Source organism: Desmodus rotundus, chromosome 13 (assembly GCF_022682495.2).
Source record: "Desmodus rotundus isolate HL8 chromosome 13, HLdesRot8A.1, whole genome shotgun sequence".
Classification (NCBI taxonomy): domain Eukaryota; kingdom Metazoa; phylum Chordata; class Mammalia; order Chiroptera; family Phyllostomidae; genus Desmodus; species Desmodus rotundus.
In genome coordinates this window covers 66,783,715-66,804,134 of record NC_071399.1, presented here as the reverse complement: position 1 = coordinate 66,804,134, position 20,420 = coordinate 66,783,715, and the positions used below count along the sequence as shown (strand labels likewise).

Here is a 20,420-nt window from a genome sequence, read left to right as displayed (position 1 = left end):
GCTAAGTCTCTGTGATCATGGAAGCTGTTTAGGAGCCAGAGGACACCAGACCCCTTGCAAAATGACTCAGATCTGAAACACGATGGACCGACCATCCATTCAAACTGGCTACCTTACTCTTGGGATTGTGAGACAAATATTTGATCATTCTGCAGCTTCATATACCTAAGCTGTACAACTTAAGGTGCAGTTTAGCATTAGTAATAATAACCTTAAGGAGGGTAAAAATAAAATGCTGCCACTGTATTAGACATATCTATGGCTTCCTGAACATGCATTAACACAGAGACAATACATTTATGTAGTTAAAATATTCTATTATCTTGTTTTCTAAATGTTGTTGCAATTAATTCTCTCTAGAGAAACACTGTAAGTTGATGTTGCCTGAGTTTCAGAGTCGCCCTCACAGTGTCGCAGACAGGCCTTGGCATCGTGGCAATGACCTAGTAAATGTTGTACTTGAAATAGTGTTATATTCTTATGGTGTATGCATAGTCTTATCAGTAAAGCATTCGGCTTCTCATAAAAGCACACATAAATTAAAATATACGAAATAGTAAGACAGAAGTTAGATTTAATGCAAGACTTCACATCTAAAATCATATTTTTCATAACCCTCTGTAGATTATTTTGAGCCTTGAAGTTTTGTTTTCATATCGAATGTCTATAGATTACACTCAAAATATTGCCAATGGCATTTTAATGAATCCCTTTCACAGTACATTATTTTATGTGATAGTACTGAGGTATGAAAGTAATACCTATAAATCATATTTTCTACTAAGCTCTGTTCCAAAATTATTTTTATTTTGTTATTTAGAATTTTTGACTTACAAATTTTTTTGGTCCTGGAGAATGCAGAAATCTGCTAACTGCTAAAAGCTACAGCAGTTGCGTTGGCCTGGCAGCACCAGCCAGGGTGTTGCAGGGCCAGGGGCCTTGTCAACTGTTGTTCTTTCTGAATAACTTCTCAGTTTGACTTCGTCAGAGTTGAACTCTTATTCTTAGCTCACATGTAGTTAAACAAGACAAAGGCAAAACTGAGTCATAAATTGTTTACCACAATCGCTGAAAATCTTGGAGTAAGCTTTCTCTGAAATTAGTCTGGTGTTTTCTGGAAGGGATTCCTTTATTAAAACTATAAATTAGCCTCTTGATGATATTAACAAATCAGTTAATATCTTACATATTTAACATAGTTAGAAACTGAGTAAGAATTATTTAATGTGGATTTTTAAGTCTTGGATTTCTTGACAGCCAATTTCATGTTTATTATACTTTCCAGAATTTGTTACATATCAAGGTCTTAAAATGTATATCAGGTTTGTTGAAATATGACTGTAATCACAGACCAGCTATTAGTGAGAATTTGCAAATGCAAGTCAGCAAGAGGCTTACTCCAAGGTTTTCACTATCTAGAGGCATAGATGAGTCAGCCACTCAGTAAGTAATAGGACTAATGTGCCATGGCCCTTTTAGCAATCAGGACCCCCAAATCTGCATCACATCACAGAAGCACATTCAAATGTAGAAATGCAATCTCTCATGTACATAAGGAGATGTACTTTACTGTTTAAGATCTCATCAGTTGTTTCAGAAAGCTCTTAAATCTGTCAAACATTTCATTTGGAAAGGAACACATGCTTTTTGTCTTTGTTTGATACAAACCTATTGGGCTGTCAGTCATAAGAAACATAGAACAAGATATATTACCATGATTGACATTTTGGTTTTGATTTATGTTCTTTTTTCCTAAACCAAGATTCATTAAAATGTGAAATTCTTCAATTAGCTAAACAACTACCCTTCCCGAACAGTAAGTTGTGATGGGAGAAATAAACCGGAAAACAACCCATATTTAATCTCTCTCTCGCTCATGTTTTCGTCCTTTAGACAAGAATAGTGGCAGAATCTGTCGCGTTTTCTGAGCCATAACATATAGCTTTAAGAAATTCAGAACTCGAAGTCATTTGCTAGGGATCTGTATTTACATACTTGTTCATTATTTAAATGGCACATGAAAATATTTTTCCCCAATCTTTAACACCTTGATCGATTACAGTGACATCAGCACGTGCATTTAAACTGATGGACTTGGGACCACCTGTACAGCTGGGACGTAGTGTAGATATAAGTGAGATCTCAGAGGCATATTTGATTCTTTCTCTAGTCATTTTACAGTTATTATTCTGGAATTCCTTGAGAAAACTACATGAAATTAACTTTTATTGAAGGGAGTCTACTGTAGCCTTACCACTCATGAATTTATATAGCTTTTTAATTATGTGGGCTGCAGGAGAGAACAAAAATATGGTCAATTTTAGCATGTTTGTATATCTTCTATTTTAACATTCTTCCACAGTTTGTCTTTCTATCTGATCATCTCTACACTTTCCTATTACACTGCTTTGTTAATATCCAGTCTGTGGCCTTTCTCAGTCTGTTAGCAGTTGATTAAGAAATACTCTAATCCCTTCCAGAATATTGAGAAACTAATGGATTGCAGAGTATTTGGGTCTTTAAGCTTGAATTGTAAATGGTTATGAAGAATTGTCATTGAGCTGATATTTGCATATATCTCTCTCAGCGCTAGTTACTTTGCTTCCTTTTTTTAGTCCTCCTAATCTTCAGCTTTCATTCTAAGAGTATTTTAGTTGGAAATAAGCATGCCTGTGATAGAAATTTGGAATTCACCTCTAAATGAATGCCATCACAGACAGGGAAATTCTGGCACATTTTGCATAGATCTGTATGAACACAGTGCACCCTTCATAAGCTCTTAGATTGCAGGAAATCAGCACTGAAAATTAAGTGGGGTTTTAAAGATCTGCAAAGTAGAGAGCTTTGTATAAATCTGGTATTGCAGGTGCCTATTAACTATAAAGTAAAAGCTTTGTAATTCAACTAGCTAACACATTTCCCTCTGCATTAGAGTGATTTATAGCCTCGGGAATTAGTCTTTCCTGTTTTCTCCAAATACAGAAACACTAGATGTGTCTGAAAGAATAAAAATCGAAATGCATGCCTTAGAACAAACAGATGTGCTCTGTGATGATTCTAGTCGTCAAGGTGGGCAGTGCAGGCCTTCTCCTCCTTACCTGTGGCAACCCGATGCCCGCCATCTGGTCTTCAGCTCTCCTGAGAAGACACTCTCAGTCATGTGTGTAGATGCTCTTCTAAACATAAGTCGTACGAAAGCCTTAGATATCTATGAGACTGTAGCATGACCATAATGAAGAGGGCTGGCTACTATGTGAGTGCTTTGATCCCCATAGGAATTGCTTTGAATCATTTCTCAAACTGTATTTTTGGAATTCATCTTTGCTCCACTTGTAAATAGTGTGTATTTGTAGCGCAGCATTTCATTCCAGACTTACATGGGTTTCAATATATTTACCTTTCCTACAGTGTTCATAAATGTCTCTCATTTTTTAATGATTAATATCTTTGGCCCTGTTAGACATAAATCAGTGGAAATAGCCATACATGTTTTGAAAAGATTTTTAAAATCATGTATTTTTGCCTACTAGAAAAAGTATATAATCTCAGTGCCATCCACAGTGGGTACAGTAGACTTGCTGAGAATCATCATAGATGATTGATTTTGAAAACAAAACAGTTTGTGTGCAAGACAATAGCAACCACAATTCAGTGAATGAGGTTTTTTTCTTTCCTCATTAAACAAACCTCAATGAGGGGAAGAATGGAAACACAGAAGGATATATAAAATGAAGCCATATCTTTTATAGGAAGAAAATGTCTTCTGCTGACAGTAGTTCCACAGTAGATCTTTTCTTGAGAAAAAAAAAAAAAACTACTGCTGCTTTTTTGGATTCAGAGGATGCAACCAATCTGTGTCTCTGTGTGATAGCAGCTGCATGCTGAGGTCTTTCAAATACACAGCTACGCAGGATTCTGCAGGAAACTTTTTGTAGGGTGCAAGTGATAAATGGAGACAAAAGGGAGTGAGTTCTGAATTGTGAGTTGATGTGTCATACATTCGTGTCATTGAACAAATTTTCACATTGGAAGCCTAGAATTACAACGGTCTTGTCTCTGTTCGTCAGCTGTGAACACACCTGGATTGGCAACTTTTCTCAGCTCCATTCACTGAGTGGACTATATTCATTTACGTTCCTTCTTACACAACTACTTTCTTAGTTTCTTGATAGATTTTTAAAGAATGCAAAATTATTTCTGCATATCTCTCCCCCAGAACAAGCAAACAAAAGATTTTGCTCAAGAATATCCATAAAGTTTAAAGTAAAACACTCACAATGTGTTCTTTCTTCCTAGAAATAGCAAATCTTTGTTTATATTTTTTCTTTGCAATTTTTAAATTTGCTTTTACTTACTGGTACCATATAGAATAGATTAATAATGTTTCAACGTATTCCCAATCCATTCAAATTTCCAACATAAACAAGATGTTAGAATTTTTATGAAAATATTTTTTTTTGCTGCAAAATTGAGATGAGTATCAAAATTACATTGAGGTGTAGTAAAAGTGGACAGAGTCTTTAGTACTTGAGTTTGACATGAACCCATTTTCATTTTTGATCTTGACAGCAAAATCTTCTGCCAAGCAGCAATGGCAAAATACGGGTGTTGAATTCATTGATCGACTTTTCCAAAATGGTACTAATTAAGCAAAATCATTTTGACACCTGTTTTAGACAATTAAATTCTGTTCTAGCTAGGGGTTGTTGAGTCCATGGTGGTACTAGGAACAATATTCCTCAGGGTTTAAACTATTCCTGCAAGACCATCCTCTCCAGCCCACACAGTGGCAACCTCCTGGTGTTTATCCAGGATTCTTTGAAACATGGCCCTGGTTCCTATCATCTTTCAGTCTCAAGTGGCAGCTCAGTCAAATCAGATACTGACATGTCATGACATAAAACTTAATAGTTAAGCTGTCTATAAGAAAGTCCTTCAAAGTAAGAAGATATCTCTGACTTAGCTTTGTATTTCCAAGCCTAAACCTACAACATCGCCTACAAGAGCAAACTTAGTAGTCATTCATTAAATGTTTTCCTGTCCTGAGGGATCAGCTGATATTGGAATCATGCTTTATATATGTATAATATTTCCATTGATTTAATCTCTATAATAGTCATAGAAAGATGAAATTACCATTCTTATTCAATTTATACGGATATTGGGAATCAGAAAATGGTTTTTCTGAGTCATATGACTAAAGCCAGTAGCTTTTATTTTCTGTCAAGAACCCTACCTCTGCACAGCTATTTCTTACACACTTGTGGCCTGCTTTTACTTGTAAGACAGTTTTCCGAAGCCAGATACAAGTTTGAAACATTTTCTTTATTTGGCATATTATTTTTGTTGGAAAGGACTAGAGCCCATTTATTAAAAACCTGTATTACAAGGCAACTTAGTGCCCCCAAAATTGTTCTTCACATGTTACCACCCCACCCCCCTGGTAACCTAACTCTAGAGCATAAGATTACTTGAAAGTGTGGTAGGCATATGGCACACAAAAGCTGTTCTGGATGTATTCCTGTGTCAGAGCCAAAAATGTATAAAGTATATATGGAGAGCGTTCTGAATGTTGGGTTTCAGTTGTCCCTATTTGCCTAGACAGCAGCTGATGACAGAAGTTCTAATTAGATTAAGAATGGGGTGTGTGTGTGTGTGTGTGTGTGTGTGTGTGTGTGTATGTGTGTGGCTGAGGAGCCCCCCATGCTCTCCAGTCTAAATTGCAAGCTCCCTGGCACCCTTCCATTCATCCTCCTGGAGGTCCAGTGAAGACACAGCTAACATAACCTAGTCTTCTAGATGAGCAAGTATAGGCATTCTTAGGCTCTTCATTTCGCCTGTTTACTTTTTTTACCCAGTAAAATATACATAATTAATATTTTCATATTACTTATCAGTGTTTTGATTAATGATTTATGCATATAGATCAGAGAGAAAGAGAGTGACAGAGAATGAGAGTGAGAGTAGCTGAGAATCAGACGGAGTAGCAGCAAAATTGGAAAACTGCTGATTCTCATGTGTATAGTGCACTCTCCCTCATTTTTTGCACACCCCTGAGTCTGCCCATCCTAACATCGTTCTTTATACTATGGAATAAAGGGAAGCGAAATGGAAACTACATAAACAGGGTCAGATTTCTTTCCTTCTAAGCCTCCTCATCCAAAATTTTTATTTCAACTTTTGAATACTTAGATTATTGAGTGATGAATTTTAACCATAATGGTCAATATATTTACTTTGATATCTTCTTAATAGAAACAAGTGTTTTGGAGGAGGAAAAAAGTCATTAAATTTCCCTTATTAGACTTTTGAGTCATCCAGACAACACCCTAGAATCATGTATGAATTCTATAAAAAGAAGCAAAATAATAATTGAATAGTGACTAAAGCAGTGTCTAGCTACTATGTTAATTTTAGAAAGATAAATTTGGTGTCTAATAAAACTCATACTAATAGTTTCTCAAGACTCAAATAGACCTTTGAGATTATTTGGCCTATTTAATTCCTTTTCCAGATAAAAAAAATGAGACTATAAAAAGTAGTTTGATATTTGAAGTAAAAAAAATAACTTAATGGACTGCTACTTAAAAACCAGGTGACATTAGACACTTCATTTAAATTCACCAGTCTTTGCTTTTCCAGTCTGTAGAATGGAGGGAATCATGCCCTAATCCATGAGGATATATGAGACCAAGTGGACAGGTACACGGGTACATATGAATATCTGGTCCCTGGTAGGCAGGCACTCCCCAAATCAACCTGTTTTTCCACCCTTTTATCCAAGGATGCCAGCTTAACGCTGACAGAGTTGCCCTACCTCACTTAACGCATGCCCTCTTAGCTCAGTGTGTGGCAGATTTCTGGAATCTCAGTTTTACTATATCCTTTTTAATAAGCAAAATATCTGTTAAATCTGCTTTTAGTTTAAAATACTGCTTATTGATTATTTAGAATTTCTGAAATGTTGCTCTCAGTAACAGCATCGGTGTATAGCAGTTAGGATGCCATATATATATATATATATATTTTTTATCTCAGCCCCTATTTTTTCACATTGGTATAAGAGCCTCATCTTTCATTTTGAGTATGTCACCACATTCATTTGCATGTTGTTTTAAAATCATTCTGCTTCTTATAATATTTGTGAACAATTCACTTTCTTCTTGATTATCCATAGGGACTCCACCCCTCTGGGCCTTTTCACCTTACACATCATTCCTACTACAAAACCACATATAAGAGAGGGAGTCTGTTTCACAGTAGTAGTGAACGCAGCTGGAGCCATTTGAAACCTGCTGGGTTTGGTTTCCAATTATTCCAGAGGCTGCAAAGCATGTCTGTTGAAGTAACGGCATCCGTGGTATAATCAAACTAGTTAAAATGCCTTGGAGTGTTTGGATCATATTTCTGGGATTCATCAAATTTAGGCCAGAAGCATAATAAAGCATAATAACCATATTTTTTTACTATTTTTCATATTTCACAACAACATATATTCATTTATAAGTTTTTAATATCTGAATATGAAGTATATACTGTTTGAGAATGTGGGTGACATAAGTGAAACCCAAAACCAAAAATATAACATGCTATGATAGTACCCCAAAATACTTTTTCTTTATGTCCTGTGGCCAAAACCCTTGCTTTATGTTGGAGTAGCTAAAATCATCAAGATAAAGTTTCTGATTTGGGGCAGAATGTAGTGGGGATTTGTTATTAATTTAGTTAACTTTATCAACTAAATAAGAAGTAGGTCAAATCATGTTTCATTTGGTCTCATTGTGACTGAGATTGTAGCAATTAAACTTTTAACTTCTTATTGACCTGTGCCACACTCTGAGTGTGATTTGATTGTTTTTTGGATTGCCCTTTTTGTTTAGTTCCAGTTTCATATATACGCAGTGGCTGAGTAAGAAGAAAGCACTTCAAAATAAAACAAACAATGACAAGAGAGCTCTTCGTGCTTGGGAAAAACTTACCTAAAACACGGCAAAGTGGCATGATTTCCTTTAGACTACCGCTTGTTTTATGCGAAGGTGTGCTCTCCACCTTACAGCCTGAGGATACTAAGGAGGAGGGGACATATGAGGGCACACCTTGTGTATTAAATGTCATGGAGTTGTGAGGGTTAGAGCATGACATATAGTAGATGTTCAGTAAATTCTTAGTCCCCCAGCAGGGGCAAGCATCAGCAGGCAAAGTGGGGGTGCTAAACACATTGTAACTGTCAAGAATCGGGCTTTAAGGATTTGAATTCATTGTTTTATTTGAAATACATTGCATTCCCATGGCATCAAGTACATGTTACATGTATACTGTATGTGTAGCTAAATGTAAATTAAGATGAGCACCATTGTATGTTGTTCATATCAATAATATCTTCCATTAACTCTTATAAGGCGGAGGTAATTGTGCATCCCAGGAAGTTTATGTAAATTCCAGTTCACACAATGACCAAATACTTATTATATGGAAAGAATTATATTTCTTGTACTGCACCTTTCACATCTTGATTTTACTATTCAGCAATGTAAAGGACTTTTGCTTCCTGCTAAACTTTTACTTTATTTGGGCTCTTATCTTATTTGGGCTCAAGCCTGACAACTAGACAATATCCATTCAGCCTTATCACTAGACTATGAATCATATTATATTTTCCTTAATGGATACTAAGACTTATTTCAGAATTATATCCTATAGTCTTAAATGTGTATTCTTTTAAAAAATTCTCTGATATGTAACTATGAAATTTTTCTGCTGCCAAAGAACTGTGATATGATCTACTGATATATATGCAAAGTAATATTTTTAGTTTTTTATCAGATCTAATATTTAACAGACATCTATTAAGTAACTCTGATCTAGGAACAGTGTTAGAAAATGGATATCTTTTAAAATAATAAATAAAACATCTTTGCCTTAAAAGATTCCAGTGGACTTTAAACACAATACTTTTTTTTAATTCTCTTTTTAAACCTGCATATATAGTTTTAAATCTATGTCATAACTTTCCTGAAATATATTTTTTAAAGTCTCTCCTCTTTTTTAACTAGTGCTGGAGACTTGGTTTTTCGGTAGGGTAATAAAATTCTACGATCTATTACTCTAATTATAAGAATGCCAAGTTTAAATTTATCCTTTCATTAATTTAGAGGGAGATATACTTTTTCATCCTTAAAATCGCACTTCTCCTACAGGCAAAGGTGTTAATAAAATTTGTTGCAAGTAAAACTTCATTTTTATAACTTTATGAGATTAGCATATTTGCCATATTAAAAAGCACTTTGAAAACATGGCACACACTGATAATGTTGAATAATAACCCAAGGTGAAAGACAGGGTTCTCTAAAAGTGGAGTTCCACTGATATAGGGGTCCGTTTAAAATGGGTATTTTGAGTCATGATATTCTGCAAGAGAATGTTCAGCCTTCACCCTTTGAAAAGAACATGACCTTAACACAGACATGGAACATAGATGTTAAACTCTGGCTAGAATAAATGTTTGATTTAATTGGCTTTTACCTCCAGATGGTGCTGATTTGGGCAAGTACAGTTTCTTATGAATATTTATCACACTATTTCAAGAGATCAATATAATGACATAAATCTTGAAAATAGAGACCTTTGTTATATATAATTTTTTTAAGTTGAAAAATTTTCATATTCTCAAAATTTGGTGTCCTTTAATCACAGCAGAAAACGTTATAATTGGGCTTTAGATTTCAGGCAAGACAGACTATGTTATTTTAACTTAACCTTTTCTAAAACACTAATAATTTACATATGGATGAATGTTTATATGAGCTGGTCATTTCAAAATTTCAACATAATAAGGAAGCAAAAACTATTTGTATTTTTGAAAAATAATGCATTTAATGCCTAGCTTGCACATTTTTGTGTGAACATATTTTTAATATAATTTTTATTGCCAGAAAATGTACTATTTTAATTGCAGTTAGGCTTCAGTGGTAACCATCAAGCTGGTGCCAAAAAGATCTTTCCAACTTTTCTGTGGCTACTTAGGCAACAGTCTCCCAAGTAATTACTGTAATGCAAATGAACTACAGAATTGAAAGCTAACAAAATATGTAGACTTAGGAATAAAATGTATAATAACACATTAAGTATATTGATTAAAAAATCGACAATTTTTTGGAAATCATATATTCATTGATATAACCAGTCATTACCTAATCCACTGTCCAAAAACATGAAAATATGTACAGTTTGGAAAGCTCACTTAGAACCAACCAACAGGATATGTTAACATAGTAAAATAGATACATTTAAATAAGCATTGGTTTAGAAATAGCATGAATGTTACACTTATCAATTATTTATATAAATTAGAAATTTGCAGTCTCACAATTACAGTGACAATTAATGTGGTATTTTTACATACTTTTAATTCCTTGCTTAATATGATTTTTCTAAGTGGCTATGCATTACCAAAGAAAATAAACCAGTAGGAGTTACTAAAACAAATACTTCAGTTTTACTATTTTCAAAAACTTTTATACACATTGCTTTCTAATTTTTGGCAACAATAATATCTATTCATAATCAATTACACTTTGCTAACCTTCACTTAGCATCTTGAGAATTAAATTTTCTCCTCTGCAAATTGGATTACTAGATTCAGTCATTTTTTAATTTTTATTACTAGAAATAGAACTACAGTGTTTGTTAATTACCTAGGGAAATATCAGTCTTGGTCAGGTTCCCTCTTACCACACAACATCCGTTGACCTACTTCTTTCTATCATCAGTTGATATATGTGCAAACAGTACCTAATAATGTTAACATACGCTCAAGAAAAAGCAATTACAAAGTAAATCATATGGTTCAGGCTCTCTCGACAATGAACGATTTGCAATATTTTCATTGTTTGTATGATCTGTGTTATCACACTCTTGCATTAGTGTTGATAACATCGTATTGCCTTTATCTTCTTTGCAGTCTCTGCCTGATTAATTTTTTTCCTTCCAAACTAGAAAATTAAAAAATCTCCTTCTAAATCAGAAATCACAAAACAGAAGAATTATAAAATCTCAAACCATCAGTGTTTGTAGTTTAATTAGAAAACTATCAACTTAAGATACTATATAGGCACCATATTTTAACAGTAATATTATACTAGTTTTGTTTGATTTTTTTTTTCTGTAGTAAGGCATTAAGATGATGTTAGTATTTCAACTTGTATGAATATTGGAGAATATACATAGTTTGGGGATGGTATGTAAGCATAGTTTTTAAAACATCAAACAGTGGTAATTTTGATTGATTATTCATTTGTTATCAGGAAAAGTCCCAGAAAAGCTAATTAAATCTAATAATGCTCATTGATTTTTATTGGCAGCCTGTTTATTCAAAGACAAAATCAAGTTAATTTGAAGGAATAATGTAAATAATCAGAACTGTCAATCTACTGTGATTTGTGATTAAAGAAACTGCATTTCAAGTTAACTGAAGCAGCCCCCAAGTATACCACCTGGATGTTGAACAAGTGCTGTTTGCTTATTGGAACACAGATTAAACTACATTTTGCCATGAACTATGTCTACCATATTTCCTCCAGAACATTGCAGAAACAGGGCCTTTGGGGATGGTTCTGAACTGGGCTGTAGGCTAGAAATGCTTAGTCCTCTAATATCTTAGTGATTTCTGAACCTCAAAATTTGTTGACATTTGGTACTACTTACTGCATTGTGTCCTTTCATCTAGCAAAAAACTATGAAATCTCAATTCTACTGATCTTTTTGGCACAGATATTACAAAAAGACTATTTTACACTGTAGGTAGATGGATTTAGGAATTACTTTGCAAGTCTGGGAAGCTGATGTAAGTGGAGGAGGCGTAGGTTAAAAAAAATAGCACAACGCCAAAAGACACTTCATTTTTCTTTACATATTGAGCAACCTTATCCTATGCTCATCTCCTAAATGTGCAGCAACAAAGTTGCCTTCCTTACCCATATGGCTATGTGCACATGATATGTTTTTTAAATAGTCATCCATGGATATGCAGTCATTTGGAATTTTACAAGTGGAGAGTGGTTCAGGACTTGAACCATAGCAGTCTTATATCAGGGGCTTTGCTTGTAGTCATTAAGTAATACTGCCTTTATGATTGAAATTTTATTTCAAAGTATAAAATTGTGGCACATCACTGAGAGTCAATCATGCCAAAAATTAATTCTTCATATAAAGGTAAAAAAGGATATGTGAAGTTTAATTTGACGTTTTCTTTTTCATTCCTTTAGTGTATAAATTTCACCACCGAGCATGTGGCTTGAGGATACAACCATACCTAACTCATGCGTGGTTCTTTACAGTTTACAATGAACCTTCACAGACAGTACATACTAAGAATAGTAACAGCATTTATATCTTTTAGGCAGGAGGATTCTGTATACTTTTCACAAACAGTGGATTTTAGCAGTGAATTTCAAACATTCTGCTCATCTCAAAATAGATCAAACATTTTGCGGTAGTCTTAAAAAAAAACAAAAAACTACTCATATCAGATAGGAACGGATCTGGAAGAGGAGGAGGTCCGACCACAATCACAAAAATATCTCTCCTCTTCACTAGACAAGACTGATGGTTTTTTGTTTTTATTTTTAATTTCAATCCCTATTTCTGAATTGGGAGAAGCACCAAGTTCCATCCACTTCTGCACAAACTTTTCATCCAAGATCAGCATGGGCCTTTCCCCAACCCAGCGTTAGTGCCCTGGGATAACACGGGAGCATGGCTGTTTATAAACATGAGTCCAATAAGTCACTGTGTGATTGTTTGTAAAATTTTAGCCCTGGAGTATGTTCTCCAGTTTTGTTTTTTTTTTACCCTGCAACCACAAAAAGTATCAAGTAATTTTATACAGTTCTATAAGTATACCGTATTTTATTAGTGGCTTGTTAATGCCTCCTTGCTTAAAATTCTAACAATAGGTGTAAACTCTTGTCAACCGCACATTGGGCTTTCCAGATCTCCCATAAATCTGAGAACCAACGAGAACCATTTCAGCCACATAGTCAAATAAAATTTGTCTATCACAGATAATTGTAATGGGTGCATTTTGATAAAATTCCTAGATGAGTAAGTTGCAATTTTAATTTGAGAGGTATTTGAAGGTTAAAATGAAATAGGAGGAAGTTATGAACACACAGCTTTTCTTATTCTATTTGGTAAAAGCAATTGATTTTTAAAACAACATTCTAACCTTTCTGTTCACTGTATGTTTTGTATATATCAGTAAATCACTCATGAATGCTATTCTTATTTGGAATATAAATTCTATCACAGTGCCAGAAACTAAAAATAAGATATCCTCTTTCAAAAAGAGCTTCTTGCTATGAGACAAGCAGATGGACGTAATTTCTAAAACCTACTGTTTTGAAGCTTGCATTGCTTACATTTTGACTGTGTGGACTCAGTTACTGTTGAAAGCTTAGTTTGCTATTGGAGCAGCAGCTTTTTCTTGATGACCCTCTATTAATAAGCTTTCATAGGCAGAACAATTTCAGTTATTCTAATTAAAAGTCATCAGTGAATATGTTGACCAGAGGTACATTTTATATTGTTAATTAGACAAGAGCATACTTTTAGGTCAGCCATGGATATGAGAAAGCTAAGTTCACCTGTTAAAGTGTCAATGAACTGGAGTGGCAGGATTTTCTTAGTTTAAATGATTAAGGTAAGATATTGGAAAAGCATAATTCTTACCCATGAACTCAAAGGCATACAGGCAAGTTTATGTTGAGCTCCATAACTTGCAAGAATACAGAAATTTTGTCAGTACATTTGTTTAAAGAGTCATTTGTAGAGAAATGTTTTTTTATGAATGATACTTTTTTGATGAATCTCATGTTTAATGAAACCGAACATAAAAGCAAACACTTTTAGTAATGTCCTTTGATCAGATTCAGGTAGAAGAGTGCCAAATTGTTTTGGTTTTGCAATAGGTTGCAGTCTTTTGTTTGAGTTCTCATTTGGGGTTTGGCAATTAAAATTCTGGCATGCGTACGTCAGTGGTCTAACGTGATGTGTTTATTTAGCTTTCTCAATGACTAAAGTATGGCTGGAGTTCTCTTTTATCTAGGGAACTAAACAGACAAGGCTTTGTGAAACAGTTAATTTTGCACTGACATTTGGGTTTTTGGTAATAATCTGCAGTGACGTTATGCCTATTGGTTATGATTATGACCAGCAGGCGTTATCCAAATGGACAATACAAGAGCCAAATTTCAGAGTCTCAGCATTGGGAATTTCTGTCTTGAGGAGAGCACAAGCTTTCTAGCATTTACTTGTTTCCTCCCTCCACAATTATGGATTAATACATAGCAATTCCAGGCAAATGACATGAGAGGATTAGTGAGACTGGACAACATTACAAAACTGAAGTTAAAATTCTGTAATGGTTTGTCTGCTATGATGTGGTAGCAAAGGCAAATCAACACCAATTCCTAGCCCTTGCACATTCAGAATTTCAAAAAAAGTGGATAAAAGAGAAGTAGAAAACCAATATGCAATTCAAGCTGGTATTTTTGGGTTAAATATATACATAATTTTTCAAAAATATCAAGAATCGTTTCAATGGATCAGCCCAATATTGTATGTAGTATATTATTTTGCCCATTTCATTATAATCACTTTTACCTCTTAAAAATATTCAAAGAAAACATGTGCTTATTATGTGAGCACAATAAGAAAATGAGATGCAATAAATATGCACAATGAATCTAATATACAATCATATACATATTGCTGTTTGAAATGTCTTTGAAGTGAAAAGATTGTTCTATACTTTAGGAAAAGGTTTTTTTTTTAATCCTCAACTGAGGATAAGCTTTTGACTTTAGAGAGGAAGGGAGAGGAAGGGAAAGAAAGAGAGACACACACATTGATGTGAGAGATAAACATCAATCGGTTGCCTCTTTTGAACATGCTCTGACCAGCGATTGAACCTGCAGCCGAGGTATATGCCCTGACCAGAAATCGAACGCACAAATTTTTGTGCGTGGGCCGATGCTTCAACCAACTGAGCCACCTGCGCGTGGCCTTACCAAAAGATTTAATAAGCATTGTTAGCCCTGGCTAGTGTGGCTCACTGGATTGTTTTGGCCTATGAACTGTAACCTAAAGGTCGCTGGTTCAATCCCAGTTAGGGCATATGCTTGGGTTGCAGTTGGGGTCCCCAGCTGGGGGCGTGCAAGAGGCAACCAGTTGACGTTTCTCTCATACATCAATGTTTTTCTCCCTTTCTCCCTCCCTCCCCTCTCTCTAAAAATAAATAAGTAAAACAGCCAAAAGCAATCCAGGGAAGAAATTTTAACTACAAAATATTGAAGGCTCCCCTAATTCCAGCTTTTGTTTTCCTGCCTACAAAGCTTATCTGTCGCAGCAGTAGAATTATTCTACCATTAGAATATTGCCATAGCAGTAGAATTATGGCAATGTGGCAATTTCTAATACTAAGGCTGTGTATTTATTTTTTCAAATTATTAGATAACTTTTTAACTGTATTGCAATTTTTAAATAGTGGCACTTTAATAAAATTACCATTTTTAGATTTTGATTTCACAAACTCTTGAATGTACTTTTACATGAATTTCTGATGTGGGTGATAATCTTGAGATTTTTTTTTTTTGAAAATGTGTGTTTTTGAGATGTTCATTCAGTAGAAGGTGATTTCTTTCCCTTAATTGGATGTATTCTTTTTCTTTTTTAAACCAAAAAATGTGTTTGGATGCTGTGCATGGACTGGCAGAGGGGAAGGATAGCAACACGGAAATGACTTAGTTGGTGTCACTTTTACAGATCCATTCACATAGGCCACGGATGCTAGTAATTCATAGTATTTTATTAAAGCTTGTTTTTTTCCCTCTGAGAGTAGTAGTATTGAAGCCAAAAAGATCAGAAATATACCTAATTTAAGGTGGTCATTTAAAAATGAGAAATTACAAACTTATTAATCCCGATATTTTTGAAGTGATTATAGATGAGTCTGTGACATACATTAAAATAGAATTATAAAGTCTAACCATACTGATGGAATTCCAGATGTAGACAAAATGATTGTCTTTAAACTTGGAATAAATTTGTTACCCAATTTAGGAGTCTTCATAGCTTATGAAACCTTGTTTATGTTCATTTAACTTCCAAAAAATTAAGGCTGCAGCAGTTAAAGAATCTTTGGCGTTACATCATTTAGTTTCTAAGATTCTGAAGAATGGTCAGGGGACTGGAGGTGTTTTAACGTGGTGTGAATGTATGCACACTTCATAGTTAAACAAATTACTGCTTTGCTGCTGTCACGTCTTAAAGCACAGGGTGCTGAGAAGACACAGCCATTTACATAATTAACCCCTGCTTCATTTAGAGGCGAAGAAATGAGATTACTCTTTAGCAATCATGTTACTTGAATTATATTTAATCTTTTATTACTCTGAAAACACACACACACACACACACACACACCCTAATGCAGGTGTGGACAGCAGCAATCCCCACCTCGTGAATATGTTTCTTCCTAACTTAAACCAAATGTTCACAGCTCTGATGGCATTTTCTCTCTGATGAAAAAAAAGTGCCATAGTTAGGAAGGCAAAACTGATGCTTTACAGGTTTATGGCCTGAACTAAAAATAGACTAAGATTGTGTTTGTGAGTGCTCTTTACATAGCATTCCTAGTATCAACTGACTACTTATAGAAAATGCATGTGCTTTCATTCTGACCAATAAAAGGCAACTTGGTGAGTTACAGAGATTGACTGGGTGCTTGACATGTGGTGCTGTTCCATTAACACAGTGGGCGATCGGGACTGGGGAGGTTCAGCAGAAATGCGCTTGTCTTGCTTGTTTTTAGATGTGCTTTTAGATATGTTGATATCCTAATATTCTTAAAATAAAAAATGCAACGCCAACTCATATATAATAAGTTTCCTGATACTACTTTTATAGTACCAATGTAAAAAAAAAAGATAATATTCTCCTAGTCATTTTATAATCATGTACTGATATTAACCAGGCCATTATCTAGGCATAGATAAATATATTATTCATAATTTAATTGCAAAATGCATCTTTTTACTCATTATTGCTCAAGTAAATTTTAGAGCATGGCCATTGAGTGGGCCCTCCCCGCACTTCGCCATTCAATGATAGGTAGATATGCTAGATTCCTTCATAGTTCTTTCTTTGATTATTAAAAGGACCCTATGGATAATAAAACATTTGTTTTTAGTTAAACAGCAACCTGGTCATTTATATTCAGTTTTACCTCGCAAAGTAACCCCATTTTTATATACTCCAAATGAATTGTCATGTGTAACTATATGCAAAAATGATGAAATATGGTGGAAAATAATCTCCCTTATTTGTGCTAGTGTATGAATAATTAAAATGTAAACACGTGACATCACATGTTCCTATAATACCATTAATCTGTAGATAGTATTCATAATTCATAATTCAGTATATTGTATTGCTAATTTATGAAACGAATTCTTCAGATTGATCATAAGCATTATTAGTAAAGGATTATTGGGAAAATGTTCCCAATTGAAAACTGATAATTAAAGGTATTGTACAAAATAAGTGTATTGCAGAGTAGATAAGTTCAATGTAGCGGTATCTTTCTATTTTGATTTTAAATTGAGTTTTTATAGACTCAAGGAATTTGGCTCAAGAATTACGTGATATATTTTAGAAGATTTAAAGTAGCCAAAATAATGTTGCAGTGTGTTATATTGATAATTTATCAACACAATTTATTACTGTTAATAATTAATAGACTTTTTTCTTCCCTGTGTTAGTGATTCAAGTTGAATGAGAATTTAGTAACATGTATAGGGATGCATCTTAATATCTATATTTGCTGAACGGTGTTAATAACACAATTAAAACTTTTCCTCGTTACAATGGACTTTTTGTACATTATAATTTGAATTAAGTCATGAATATATAAAGTATTTACAAAGTTGTATATCAAAATGTATAACATTCCATTCTTGGCTATATTTTGTAAAACATATTTGGTGTAATCAGTATGACTCTCACATGTGTCAAATCAAGTATTCTATTTATTTAAACAGATATATACCTAATGTACTTGGAAGCTTATTGCACTCATATAATTGTATATATTGTGGCTTCAAAAGTCTGTACTTATCCTTGCTTCAAAGAAGTAGTATGTGCATTTCTTTCCAATTTATTTTAATTAATTATATTAAGGAAAACCTCCTTTACTACATGTACCTTAAAATTCACAATAAAGTTTCAGAAATTGTTTTGTACAATGTTGAGATTTTGTGTTGAATTTGTTTGTGAATTTTTTTTTAAAAAAACTTGTTCTCTGGTTTTTTAATAAGGATCCCCTGAACTTCCTCTTATTGATACAATGATGAGTTAAACCATGTGGTGTGGTGAGGAGCTAGCCCCCGTGTAATTGAGAGGCTGTTCTCCTAAATGATGAATTGCTCACACCTGTGGTGCCCTGGCTAAAAGACACCGAATGGAATGGGCTTCTCCCTCAAATCCCTAGTCACTCACATTGTCCACTTTTCAGCATTGGAATGGCAAGCATTTGCACTTTAACTGAGTGTCCGAGACTGCAGAGAAGCAGTTTCATGGAGGTAATGTGGAGAAAATATATGCAGGTCTGTTAGTGGAACTTTTTGATGTTGTAAATGGAACTCTATGATGTTGTATTTACAGGATATTGAAGAGTAAAAGTGTGGCTTATATTACTTTTGACCTCCCATTAAAATGTAAGTCTAGGCTCTCAAATATAGTAAATATAAGCATCCGCCTTGGGTTCAGGTTAGTTTAGGAGCAGGCTCACTTATTTTGCTAAGAATATTCAGATACCTGGGCTGAGGACAAGCCCCGTATCATGAGGAGTTCACCGCAGTATTTAATGCCACACTGGAAGCCCATCAGGGTATGACCTCGATGCTATTTTCTCAGAGAAACACATGTCCTCCACATTGCTGGGTAGGAACAAATACTCATTTGCTATGTGTTTTATATTTAGATTCCCTATGATAAGAAATGTGGAAATGAATTAAATGTTTATAGCAAATAAACTTTTTGATCACAGATTATTTTATTTATATACTTTAAATATGTAGATATATACTTTTTTAAAACAAGCAAAAAAGAAAAAATCAATTATGTCATTGAAAGGTCCAAACATATTTTATATGAAAGGGCCCCACTTTGTAATGATACTTACATGAAGTAGCAGGGATGAAAATACTAATTATAAGTGTGGAGTGAATGTCACAATATTGCTGTTGGCCTTACACTCACCCTTATTTGAGCCCAGAGAAATTTAGCCCATTTTGTCCTACTTGCTAGGTTTTGTGTTGTTTTGTTTTCACAGATATTCTTTCCCTTGAAAACAGTAAGTTGGTCAGGCCCATTCAACAAATGTGGTTGAATAAAAATATTTTTAGCTTACATTGGCATTTTGATGCTCCTCACAAAACAGAACAAACACTGTCTTTTTAAACTTTCCATGCATGTAATGAATAGTATTTTGAACACTGAAGTCCTCAAACCTAAGGACTAACAAGAACTGGGCAGGTGGATTATTGATATCTCAGCTAAATATTAACATTCAGGTATAACAAGGTGCTTTTTTCTACTTTTTTTATCCTTACCCAAGGACATGTTTTTGGTTGTTGTTGTTTTGTTTTGTTTTTGAAATTGATTTTTAGAGAGAGAGGAAGGGGGAGTGAGAGAGAAACATCGATGTGAAAGAGAAACATTGATCAGTTGCCTCCCGGATGTGCCCGCCCATCCAGGGATCCACCCTGAACCATAGGTATGTGCCCTGATCGGGAATCACAACCTGTGGGTGTGGGGGATGGTGCTCCAACCAACTGAGCCACCCGGCCAGGGCTGCAGGTGCTTTTTTCCCACAGAAGAAGAGAAAATCAATTTGAAATATGTATTTTCCCTTGTGATTTTTTGAAATTCTTTCCTAGTTTAATGATATTTAGCAGTTCTACTCATTCTTTTTTTTAAGTATATTTTATTGATTATGCTATTACAATTGTTCCAATTTTTCCCTCTTTGTCTGGTAACCCCCTTCCCTCCAGCATTCCCCCCACCTTAGTTCATGTCCATGGGTCATGCATACAGGTTACTTTAATTTTTATATTTTTTCATGAGATGTAATTCTTTATAGGTATTTTGCTCAAATTTTTATTCTTAAATAGTGCATATTTGGTTACTATATTAAAACATTTAACACAATGTTATCATTTTCGCCACTTAAGTAACTTCAAAAATGCATTCTGATAATAACTTGAAGGGTTAAATAAGTATTATTAGCCATATTTTTAAAGGAAACGTGATCTTTAACTGAGTACAGTCAGGGGGAAAAAGGAATAAATAGTATGACTTAC

General features: G+C 34.3%; 1 protein-coding gene across 7 annotated transcripts in view; it reads left to right on the top strand.

Moving 5' to 3' along the window:
- PCDH9 (protocadherin 9) overlaps nt 1–20,420 on the top strand; it is an 859,618-nt gene that overhangs the window by 9,140 nt on the left and 830,058 nt on the right. Inside the window, exon 3 of one of the 7 annotated variants that reach the window (XM_045201946.2) lies at nt 7–5,666. The exons of the other annotated variants lie outside the window; for them this stretch is intronic. Within the exon in view, the coding sequence (XP_045057881.1) occupies nt 7–15 (9 nt within the window). The 3' untranslated portion in view covers nt 16–5,666. Of the gene's footprint in view, nt 1–6; nt 5,667–20,420 lie in introns of those variants that run through there. 7 annotated transcript variants of the gene reach the window in all.